This window comes from Solea solea, chromosome 1 (assembly GCF_958295425.1).
Source record: "Solea solea chromosome 1, fSolSol10.1, whole genome shotgun sequence".
NCBI lineage: Eukaryota > Metazoa > Chordata > Actinopteri > Pleuronectiformes > Soleidae > Solea > Solea solea.
This window is the reverse complement of record NC_081134.1, coordinates 11957383-11970089: the sequence shown is the minus strand read 5'-3', so window position 1 is coordinate 11970089 and position 12707 is coordinate 11957383. Positions and strand designations below refer to the sequence as shown.

The window sequence follows — 12707 nt, the reverse complement described above, 5'->3', positions numbered from 1 at the left end:
AAGACCGGGCAAGTGGGGAATTTTATATTTTCATATATATATATATAATTGTGATCAGTTAAACTAAAAATGGTGACGTGATGGAGAGTTCAGTGTTACAGATGAAAATGAGAGTACTTGCACTCTGCTTTCCCCTTTGGAAATGTCAATATCAACAATGAACAGTCATCAGATCAGTGTGAAGCTGCTGCACAGTTACTTCATCACTGATGTTTCACTTAATGTTAATTCCAGTTTCACCAGAGCACTTAGTGCTCTATATGGTGGGAAAAAGGAAACTACACTACCTTGACCTTGCTCTTTCAGGTTCAACAACTGTGATAGGGGGGTGGGGGGAACCCCCCCGTGTCACTCTTCAGTATAAAACACAAGAATGTCTGAGCTCTGTTAGACTCAAGAAGAAATCTGTGTAAACACTCCTCATCCAAGATGCCGCTCATCAAACCTTGTGAGTATGCAGTAACTGAATAATGTTTATTCAATTTCTTTCTTTTTTTTCTTAAAACAAACATAGATGACTTCTATATTTTTTTCCTCTTTGCGGCAGACTTCACTCCAGCACTTGTGCTCCTGGTGTTCAGCTCCTCTCTGTGGCACGTCGCTCAGCCGCTGCCAATGAAGAGCAAAGGGTTGATAACAGAATCCTGTGTCTTATATGCAAACACTCTCCTACAGAATATCACTTTTGCTCTCACACAGGTAAGCCTCATTCTCATTCTCTTTAATCTGTCTTTAATATTATGATTTCAAAAAGACTCAAATACTTTTTTTTGGGGCGGGGCACAGAACAACCTGTTCAGTGGAATCGATTGCTCAAAGCAGAGTGTGGAGCTGAACACAGAGACGAACACGCCATCTGTGTGTGCACCAAAGGTACATATGTAATGAAATATGTACAGTCAGTATTCCAGGAAATTTACGGACACATAGGATATTATATGTATCAGTAACTGTATGTGTATTATGATATAAAAGAACTAACTGTGTTTGTCTCACAGGGATCAACATGTTCTGGAATCACTACATCAGTCTTTGATCAGGTAGGTTAAATTCTGTCTCTTACGACAAAACTCTAGCTTTATTATAACTACATAATGTTGTCACTTTTTTGACATAAATGAGAGATCATTTGCGCCAAGGTGTACACATTCAATATAACTAATCATGTTGCTTTGTCATCCAGGAGTCATGTCTGAAAAACATTGTGCAGGATTTGGATCACTACTACAAATTTCTGGCATCTCATCTGGACAGTAACAATTTGCTCAAAACAACAGTTCTGTTCAGCCTCAGAGAATTCATGGAGGTAACTCATTTTACACTTATATTAACCAATAATATCAAAATATATGACTGTTCAATGAGTGGCTGGTTAGATAAAGGGTAGGCAAAGTCAGTGTACCTAACATTTAAAATAAGATTAATGTTAAGGGCTATACAGTAAGAGGAGGACATTGTGAACACTGGAAATCAGTGTGGCGCTTTAACGTCAAACTTTTGCTCTCAACAGAACTGCTTCACAGGGTCTGCGTTCACAGATTTGACCCTAAAGCGGGTAAGTGATGCTCAGCTTCTGTGGTTTTCACACTTGTAGATACTGTATTACAGCAATAAACCCTTAATCATGACTGCATCTCATGTTAAAGGATGTTGAAGACCGTCCGAGCACCTACGATGAAAGACTGAGCCTCTGCAAAGTGTTGAAGGGCTTCCAAATCCGCACCATCACTATCAACAGGGTGGTTGGATATGTGCACTCTGGAGATCACACAAAACCTGTTCTCCAATAGATTCAGAAAACTACACAGAACCACTTTACATGCACATTCGATAATGTTACTATCCCATTATCTAGTATTGACAGATAACACTTAAGTCTAGGGACATATTTATGTTTTATAGGATTTTATATTTAACATCAAAATGGTGTGTTTAAGAACTTTGTTTAAAAAGTGCATTTCCAGATTGTGAACTATTTATTTATTCATAAACATTTTTGTTTATGTTATAGACTATTTATTTCCATCTATTTATTATTGTAATATTCTCTTCACTCATTAAATAAATACATTTCCTGCATAAATCCTGCTGATGTGTCTCTCATTTATTCATTGTTGTTGGCTTTAATGAAAAGAATCAATGGTTGCAGTGTCACAGCACTGTGCATTTAGCCAATTAAATTTAAGGGTTGTAAAGGCAAAATGAAATGTTTTGAACGTTGGACAATGTAGTTTTTAAAAAAATTAAATCAAGGTTCTGCGTGAGCGCCATTTTGACAAGTTGGACTAATATGCTGTTGTAGTGCCACCTAGTGGGAAAAGTAACTCATAGCACACGTGCCTGCGCCACAGAACCTCACCACTCATGTACACACAATTAGAAAAAAGTTTATATTTGATATATTGTTCGTTTATCAATTTGACTATATGTGTTAAATAATAACACTTGAGTGTTGAAAGGTTGTGTGATTTTTGTGAGTAGTGCCAGGTGTGCGAGAGCCGTTTTAATTGCAATCAGCGTTAGGCATTTACACCTGTGGTGAGGTTTTCCGCGGACTCGCCCGAGGATGGATCTGAACGTGCAGAAACCCTTTGTTTGGTGCATCGTCGTCTTCATCTCACTTTACACATTCGCAGAAACCCGGTTATTACAGCACAACCGAGGCACGAGCTCAGCAAACATCCGCACACTGGCCCGCAGTCGTTATCATCCAAACGTCCAGCAGCAGCAGCAGCAGCAGAGCGCGGAGCTCAGTGTGCGCCCTCGGCCCATCGTCGTCAAATGTCACCCGAACTCGATGGAGGTGGTGGTGCAGGCTGACATGTTTGATACAGGCCTTCAGGTGGACGGTCATCACCTGCGCCTCGGCCCTCATTCAGTATCTGAAGAGAGTTCGTGCAGGGCAGTCCCGTCAGGAGAGGCTGAATTCACCATGAGGGCTCACCTCTTGGACTGTGGAACGAAACTCTCAGTGAGCACTGAACTGTTTTGTTTTTATGGAGTATAGACGTCTATTTCTGCCAATGTGATGCCAAAATAATGGCCTAGCTAAAAATTGGAATATCAATTCAAAATAATCACTTCTCACTCTGTTACTGTGTTTTGTTTTTAATGTCATGTATAGTATTTATATTTTTGGGATGTATTTAAGGGTTTTAGTGTTGGCTTTCTTTATTTGTATTTGTTATATGTGGTTATCTTGCACTGTTTACAAATACCATGTGAAATGACAAGTAGTGGGTCTTGACTCTTGTCCTTGAAAAGATAATAGTGAAACAATCGCAAAGTATAGTTACTTACAAACTCAAAATATTGAGGGACATCTCAAAATAAGCATGTACCGATGCAAAATAATGACCCTTGAACTGACTTGCTAACTTAAAGGAGTATTTCAAAATATTGAAATTAATGACCTAAAAACCTTGTTTTGAGATACTCATCTTTTCAGATAGTAAGTCATTATTTTGAGGAGGAAAAAAAATACTTTTCCATTTATCATTTTATGGTAATGAATGGTAGTGAAATGTTATTCCATAATGAACAGCTCAAGTGTAAAGTAGTTGTAGAAATTCTTTACCAATGTTTCATCCATATTGTGGAGAACACGTTGTTTTGGTATAATTGCTGTTGTAAAACATTCTGAAAAACTGACGTTCTTTTCCAGTCAAACAAAGAGAAGATTATCTACTCTACTGTCCTGGTTTACTCACCTGTAACGTCATCCGGTAGTCTGCTTAGATTAGATGGAGCAACGATTCCAGTGGAATGCCATTATGAAAAGTAAGCATATTTTGTCACAAAAGTTGTTTACAGATGGATCTTATTGTGTTATTTAAACATTGTTGAGAATTCATCTTGGAATGTTTATTTCAGCAAATATGCAGTGGATAGTTTTTCTCTGCTTCCCAAATGGATTCCTCTCGTCTCCACGACATCAGCTCAGAACCAAGTGGATTTCAATTTTCGACTCATGACTGGTATTTACAGAGTGGTCATGGATCTTCCGAAGTGTCTTATGCAACATTTGAAATAATGCTTTATCATTTTTTTTAGATAACTGGCAGTTTCAGAGGGGAGCTCACTTATATTTCCTTGGTGACCTCATTCATTTCGAAGTGTCTGCCATCATTGGTAATCACTTGCCCCTGCGCGTATTCATCGACCACTGTGTTGCTACACCGGCTGCTGATGCTGAGGGAACCTTAAGATATGACTTCATCGAGCATCATGGGTGAGCACGACAACATTTTTAAAACACTTCAATTTAGCAACCTTCAAGTGATGATGCATACTTGTTCTCTGCTCTCTACAGATGTCTTACTGATGCTTACCTGACCAGCTCCAGCTCCCGTTTCCTACCAAGAGTTAAGGAGCACAAGCTGAGATTTCAGATGGATGCGTTCAGGTTTTCTCAAGAGGCCAGAAGCCAGGTAGGTGGCTTGCCTGATTTTTCAATCAGATCTTCATTGTATTACAATCTTATGGCTCGTCGCATTGGTCTGTTCAGTATAGAACACCTAACTGGTTATTTTGACTGCAGTGTATATACATATATATTTCACATATCTCTACCATAGGTCTACATAACCTGTCACATAAAGGCTGTTCCTATCACATCAACAATCGACTCACACAACAGGGCCTGCTCTTTAATCGAGAAACGGTATAGTATTATTCCAGTTTTTTCTCTCTTTTCTCTTAATTTATGTAAAGTGGAACTCTGCAACCATTTTGCCTGGAAAAACAACAGCTACAGAATCATTTGATGGTACACCAACAAAGAGACTGGTACCCTTATTCTCTCCCATGCTGTTCTACAAACTCTGCAAGACTTAATGATAATAAGAGTAATGTTGTGCTGCAGATTGTTTGTAATGCCTTTTTTTTTTTTTTTTTTTTTTTTTTTTAAAGGCAGTTAAAAGCAATTATCTGATAGTTGGCAAAAAAATAAGAAAGTCAAAGCTTGTCCTGTGATACAGAGTGTTATCAATTATAGAAGTTATGAGCGTGATCATGAAGAATACATAATCCGGTTTCAGCTCAGTGAGTGAAACACGACAATCGTAGACTGTTTTCTGTCCATAAATAACTAGCTATTTTATGATTTCCCCCACACACTTCTACTTAAGATTCATTAAATAACGTGCATAAAAAGTAGGTTGTGATTAACATTTATTGCATGATAATGTCTGAACCTTCCTCCACATGAGGGTCACGGGGGTTGCTGGTGCTAATCCCATCTGACATAGGGTGAGAGGCAACCTAGACAGGACACCAGTCCCTCATTTAAAAATAATATTGGATTTTACAAAAATGGCAATAAGATTTTCTGAAATCTTATATTTCCATCTTTAAAAGTGTGTGTGCCCTAACAAAGCTCGGGAAAGTGCTTCAGTAAACAAAACTTTCCACTCGTCATTTTCATTTAATTACAAAGAAACTTCCCTCCATGTCCAGGTGGCAGTCCGTTGATGGGAACGACCAGGCATGCACAAGCTGCGATATCTCCCAACCATTTGAGGAACCCTCCCCCATAGAACCCCCCACATCTCCAATCGGCACCAAAGCCTGGTCCATGAAGACTTCACAGGAAAGTTTAATGCAGAAAATGCCCGAACCAGCCAATAATGTCCATTTCCATCCAGGAGAGCATCACAGCCAACACGGCAATCTTCATCAGTCATCTTCTAGATTCACGAAGAGAGCGACAGACACAAATCTGGGTCTGTATAACAAATATTTAATTTACAGAATTCTTTGGGGGGTTTTTTGCACTTTTTTTTTTTCTTTTTTTTTTATAAATCTAGCATATTTAAAATCATGTCTCTTTCCCTAATCTATCCTTGATGGAGAACGGGCCAATCAACATAAGAAACGCAACCGATTTGTTTTAATTGAATGATTAACTGACTGAATTATATGAATATACCATTAAGATTCACTGAACCATTAGCTGAAAGATCCTTTCAGAGATCCATTTTAATGAGCCCTAATGTGACTTTATTTATTTTTTTCTTCCAGAGAAAACGATGCAGCTGGGGCCTCTTATTGTCCTCCCATCCTGAAAATTTATATCTGGGAAAACCAATTCCAAAACTGCACTTTCAACAAAGAATGAGACCCTGGAGAGAACTCTAGAGACTGCTGATGGGGGGGGGGGGGGCTTTAGTCTCGTTAATGAACAATACTTAATAAGTTACAGCTGTTTTTTTTTCCTGTAAAAAAGAAACCTTTATTTTCCAATAACTATTTTACCACATAAAATGTGTGCATGTATCTGTGTCATGCAAAAACACATGAACATAGATATCTGATCTTTACAAAAAAGCCCACATCCTGTTGTTCTTGGCCAAGAATCTGATATGACTTTAGCTAACAATTTAATTAGTATAGGATTTCAAGCACTCAGACTCATTAGGCTCAAGCTTCGAAATTGTGTGTTTGTTTGTTTTAAAATGCACAATAAATCCTTTTGCCATCCACCCCCAAATATTAGTCAGACAATACTGGATATTTTGAACCAAGGAGAAAAGCAGGTATGCTATTATGGAGCACTTTCCTCCATTACCACCCACACTACTTGTGTAATCATATAATTGATTAACCATTGTGAGCATATTTAATGGAATATAAAAAATGTCATGGCTGCCACATCCTGAAAGATTAGTCATCCTGGTTCTCCTTAGTAAATGTTTACTCTTGCTGTTGTGTGTTTGAACATGTATGATCATTGTTTTTGAATAGGTTCATGGGAAAACTGCTTATTGCAAACAATTATGAGTAAAGAAAGTATTGCATCAGTGTTTTTCCATGTGTTGTTGCCGTCTACCAAGCCTTTCATGAGGAGAGTCAGAGAGAAATCTTTGGTGACAGACTGGAGGGAGCTCACTGCACTAAGAGCCTCACATAAAGACCGCTGATCAGCCGGAAAGGGCGTGTCCAGAGCTTTTAAGCGATGACCTGGCTTGACCTCTGAATGTACACAAAGCGGTATTAATATTGCAGATGCAAATGGAAATCCGTCTGCTTCTGCCAGCGAGAAGATTTAAGATGTTTGCCTTTAGATGTGTCAGCACCACGGACAGCGCCCACAACAACGAGGTGCGCTGTCCTTGTTGCTGTCCGTGGTGCTGGAACGACAACTGTGACATGACAAAGCGTCTCCCCGGGGACTTTATTCTCAGTGCTTCCGACGCGACTATTGATTTTCTTGGCGCCTGTTTACTTTCATATTAACCAACAAAGCCTGTGCGTGTAAGTCAGTGTGCTGCTGAGTGTGGAACGAATTGAAATATACTTAGGGGTTAATAGACTTAATGGAGTTGATTTATTTAAATATGTTTGCTAAGGTAGTGGATCACATACGCATTCATGTAAGAGTGAGACAAGTTGTGTTATATTCAGTGCGGGAATACATGGATGTTTTTCCTGGACACGCAGTGTCCTCATGATGGCTCTGCGTCAGCTTAATAACCACAGCATCCTTCAGCGTATTATCGTCGAGTGATCTCGCCCGCATCCGGTTTCCCCAAACGTCTCCATCGAGGTTCGAGGCAGAAAATCCTCACTTTTTGAACAAAATGGAGATGTTTATCTACAGATACCAAGTGATGTCGGTATTCACTGTTTGCTTTCTTACGAGCACACTTGTTTGTTCCATTCGAAGATGTGGACAGGACATTTGCCGGGATGATCACGTCTGCTGCCCGCAGGGAAACGACACCATCGCTGTTACCTGCTGCAAACAGTTCGACAATACTTATTACAACATCGCCATGGTCACCCGGAAACTTTCTGGGGTGCTCATCATGCTGCTTCTCTTCGCTGTGGGATACTTTGTCCAGAGAGTGTTGTGTTCTAGGTCCAGGCAGCTCACGCCGCCACACAGCGGACACCCAACTGTTACCACATCACAAGAGCCGCTCGTGGAGAGCTGCTTACCGGACAGCTCCATGCATCCAGCCCCAGCTGCTCTGCTGCCCACATACGATGAATCCAAACGTCTGCCCACATATGAAGAGACGATGCGGGATGGGAGCAGAGGACAGCCGGACACTTGCCTGGGGCATTCAACATGACGAGGACGTCGCCGGAATGGAGTGCAGCGAAAACACTACAGAATGGAAGTTTGAGATTCCATTTTATATCTCTTTAAAATGGACATTTAAGAAAACATCTATACCAGAACGTTGATTGCACCATAAATGTGTCAAACCATCAGGTTTGCTTCTACTTTCTTTTGGCATATGTAGCAGACTGGATTGACCTGCTTAAAAACACTTAAAATTAACCTTAACTATTGAACTGCAAGCTAAAAATGTCTTATCAGGATTTAAAACAGCTGAGGGCTAAGGAAGGTATTGCATTAAGTCATATAGTGACCTTGATAAATCATCAGAGATTATGGAAACGTGAAATTTAAATAGGGCCAACAATAGTACTAGCAGTTTAAAACTGATTTTACAAATTCAGCATATGTTTATAGTGGAGAAATGGAAGTGTAGCTCATCGATCCTTTTTCAGGTCCTGAAAGATTCCATTGTTTATCTGTGATATAAATGCTGTGTCAGTGCCCGTGAACCAAAGAGTTTAATGTATTTGTCAAATTCTGTTTAATTATTGAAAGCAGGTTATGCATACAGTGAGTGTCCATGGTACTCATCGGTGCTTCTAATGCACCATCGTCCACAGTGTCTCGTGTCCATAAGAAATGTGTAGCCTCATATTTTTACCCAATTCTGTCGTTGATTTGTGTATAGAATACAAATAGTGAGTTAACATTGTAGTGCATAACTTTTATATATTAACAAATGCCTGTCAGAGTCAAATCCTTATCAAATGAGTTCATACAATTATGGTTAAGCCGATCAGCTCCACACAACTCACAGCAGGCTGGTGGAGCTGAGCACATGGTGAATTCCCTGTGCTGCACACAGGAAGTGATTTGTTTCATGTCAAGACAACAGAAAAACAAAAAGACTGAGCTAGTTAAGTCAATCAACCAATCAAGCAACCCTGATTAGCACTTTGATGGAGTAAATGTTTCTTTCCTACCCTGCTGCTCCTGACATTGTTTCTATTCACAGAAACCAAAACAGAGGCAGAATAATGACACACTAATAAGCACCAAAAGTTACACACTGCAGCTTTAAATGAACTAATGGCTATGTTTATGATTGATTGTTGATATACGGGAGTTTAAATAAGTGTTTCCAGTGGGCTGCAAATGACATGTAAATAAATCAGTGTCTGCTGGTTGCTTTTAAATAGTGCACTGTGTCCTTGATGTTTTCCTTCATCGCGCCAGGTTCTGATGACAGTTTGACCATTTGGACCACTCGTTTGAAGGCATCTTCCACTCCAAACCCCGTGGATGCGGAACAAGGCTGGACGAACCAGTCCCGTCCCGAACAAACCTTCTTCAGGTTAATCTTGTCCTTCATTTCCGTTGCAGTCAGAGCGCCGTGCACGTCCTGTTTGTTGGCGATGAGAATAAGCGGAAGGCCGGACAGAGGCTCGCTCGCCAGCGTTTTCTCCAGCTCCCGTCGCGCCTCTCCCAGACGCTCCTGGTCCGCGCTGTCAACGACAAACACCACAGCTGCCGCGTCCGGATGGAAACTCCTCCAATGCTCGCGCATACTGCCCTGACCACCCACATCCCACAGTATCACGGCGATGTTCTTGCCCTTCTTCCTCGTCTCAATCGTTTCTACGTTGAAGCCGATCGTGGGGACGGTGCTCACACTCAAGTTGTGCTTCAGTTTATAGAGGAGAGTGGATTTCCCCGCGTTGTCCAGGCCCAGAAGAAGAACATGGGCTTCAGGTGGCTTAGATCCTCGAAGGCCCATTGCTACGTGGGGAGGTGAGACAGTCAACTCGAGGTGGGAAGTCACATCTTCCTCATACAGTACCGTGTTTTGACGCAGTGTTTGCTCAGTGCGTTGCCCGGTGTTTAATAAATGAACCATTTGCTCCAGGAGGCCAATAACTCACAGATAAAGAGCCACGCCAGGGAGCAAAGTTCGCTCCTGACGTTGGTGCCGCGGTATTGTGCACTGTAAAATACACCGTTGTAATAAAATCAACAATGTCCATCTGTATTTTATACAGTGCATGTTCCATTTGTATGCAAGGGAAGTGTTGTCACAATGCATTTTAGGAAATTGCATATAAATATTCAATCTAATTAGGATAAACCCACTGAGATCTATCATCTGTAAGTGCACTTAAGTAGATATACCCAATGAAACCACATAGATTTGAGGTATAATAGTTTGTGAAATGGTATGTTACAGTAACACTAAAATGTAACATCCATTTCATTTAGGACCAAATATACTGCAAGTTTAACACTGGGAATGTTAAACTTGCACTAAGCGTAAGATGTGTGTTTAAATAACAATAAAAGAGTTCAATTCAACACTGTTTCAGAGTAGATGGGGTCTTTGGTCTTCTTTAACACCTCAATTTGCTCTTACACATCTCTCAATTAATACGTGTGAAGGTGTCACCCTTTAGTTAAATCGTGAAATACAGTGCTTATTTATTTTCCTCAGGAATTTAATGTTCACAGTAACATGATACACAACCTGAAGTAATATGAACATTGCAGTCCTCAAGAACCAAAGAATAACAATAAAAATGTTCTCTCTGAAGAACCACTTTGGACTCTTCACATTTCAGTTCAACATTAAAAAACAGTCAATTCATTCCATCTATGAGATCGATATTCAACATCTGATGGATGTTATCATCGTCATATTCCCCACATACTTCTGTAAAACCCAGATGACTCTCCAGAACGCCAATAAAAAACTCAGTAATATGAAAGGCTCGAGTTACTGAAAGACATTCTAATGTTGTCTTTACTCTCCACTGACCTCCACGCGTCATACTTAAAAATGTGACCAAAAACAATCAATAAACCATAAGACATTCGTTAAATTAAGTGTGCAAAGGGAGTTTAAGTCAAATAAAACCAAAGGTAAATAAATAAAAGTCAGGCACTGGAGGAGGAGGGAGGCAGTGGACCCTGATGTATATCAGAATGGCGGCTTCATCCAAAAGTGGAAGGTCTGACCAACTCTCAGTGCTAACTGACACCTGTGTTTCATCTACTCCACATTATTCTTGCACGGTGAATGCTACTTTAGATATCTTCTCATCATCTTAGTATGACAGTGTCACATTTGACTAAATCAATCAATTTAAATGATGATCCAATTCTCCTCCGACGTCGCAGACACGATAGAAATCCACCTCGACTCTTGGAGGCGCAAATCACCGCCATCCTGCTGCTGCAGCAGCTGGGAATCAAGACGCCAAAGCTTCAGGGCGCGCAGGGCATCCGATCACGAGGCGCGTGGACTTAATTTCGTCGATGAATTCGTTTGAAAGTCACTCAGAGATTTGATACTATCAGGATCTAGTCCAGTTCTCCTCCGGCTTCACCCACACGCCTCCGGTTGGGTTGTCCATCACGTACACCAGCCCACTGCTGTCACAGCGGCTTTGGAGCCAAGAGCGGGATGGCGACTTCTCCGGTGCCCGAGTTGAAGAGTGGAGACAGATGGACTGAGTGGTCACCTTCTTCTGAATGTGGACAACAGTAGCAGACGCTGAACATGCGTCTGTTCTCTGATCCATGTCGACTGTGACAACGCGATGGAAAAACACTCTCGTCTCCATGGAGGATTTGGAGCCTTGCTGTCCCATACTGCAATCAAAAATAATAGCGAGTCCAGAGACAGAGTAGATCTTATAAATCGCTGCTTTTGTATTAGTAGTTGGTCCAGTGCCCCAAGCGCGCGCTTATAAAGCGCCAAACCCCATAAAGATCGGTTTAACAGTTCCCGTAAAACTTTTGTGTGACGCACTTGACTTCGTGGTTACGCTGCAATCACTGACTGCGCGTCTTGAGCATTTGTATCAGTACGTGTCCCAGCTATTCCGAGTCTCTGCACCTGGTACAGAGTGTCACTTAAGTTGGCACCGTGCAGCAGCAGCAGCAGCAGCAGCGAGCGCATCCGAGCTGCAGGAGCTCACTGCAGCGCGCACTGTTTTGCACAGAGAGCTATTTGTGGTCAGGCAGAGACATCAGAGACACTCAGAGGACGTCACGTGGTTTTCCCCCTCAAAGCTATTCTCAAAGCTATTCTGATCTCATCTTATTTGTTGACCTCTCTGTGATTCCGGTCATGGCAGACCAGATAGATAGATAGATAGATAGATAACTTTGGTTTGTATTATTATAAAGCTAGAAACACACATTGTTGACTTCTGAGGCCCAATTTAAAAGCTTCTGATGACCACTCATTTAATAATAATGATCATTACGATCATCATGATCGTTACTTTAAAAAATAAAATAAAACTGGCCTTTGTTATAATACAGATTAAATGGGGAGATACTGGCCATCTTCATATTCATTTACTACCCACATGAATCAAAAACAAAATACATCTCAAATTGACTTGATAGGTATTTATTTTATTGTAAACGTCTGCTCGTCAAGAGAAGGCCAGAAACAATGAATATGCAGAATTGGGTTTTGAAAATCTGCCAGACAAAGACTCAATAAGAAATTAAGCGTAATACAAACTATAAGAGAAGCAAAATCAAATAATGCAAACGTCATGTTACACAGTGGTGAAAATGAAACGTGGTGGTAAATCAGTGTTGGTTTACCGTAACTTCCCTCGACACT

General features: G+C 40.7%; 3 protein-coding genes across 3 annotated transcripts; 2 read left to right on the top strand and 1 right to left on the bottom strand.

Moving 5' to 3' along the window:
* Positions 1-429: 429 nt before the first annotated feature.
* Positions 430-1790, top strand: zmp:0000001127 (uncharacterized). The gene is made up of 7 exons (XM_058649396.1): positions 430-448; positions 548-699; positions 787-873; positions 999-1040; positions 1184-1306; positions 1511-1555; positions 1647-1790. The coding sequence occupies exons 1-7, from the start codon at positions 430-432 to the stop codon at positions 1788-1790; spliced, it is 612 nt and encodes a 203-aa protein (XP_058505379.1).
* Positions 1791-2479: 689 nt separating this feature from the next.
* Positions 2480-9267, top strand: LOC131472340 (zona pellucida sperm-binding protein 3-like). The gene is made up of 8 exons (XM_058649409.1): positions 2480-2971; positions 3665-3780; positions 3874-3977; positions 4054-4231; positions 4313-4430; positions 4578-4663; positions 5458-5723; positions 6022-9267. The coding sequence occupies exons 1-8, from the start codon at positions 2567-2569 to the stop codon at positions 6063-6065; spliced, it is 1317 nt and encodes a 438-aa protein (XP_058505392.1). The 5' UTR covers positions 2480-2566; the 3' UTR covers positions 6066-9267.
* LOC131472348 (ADP-ribosylation factor-like protein 14) lies at positions 9243-12011 on the bottom strand. The gene has a single exon (XM_058649422.1). The coding sequence runs from the start codon at positions 9966-9968 to the stop codon at positions 9243-9245; it is 726 nt and encodes a 241-aa protein (XP_058505405.1). The 5' UTR covers positions 9969-12011.
* Between the last annotated feature and the right edge of the window lie 696 nt (positions 12012-12707).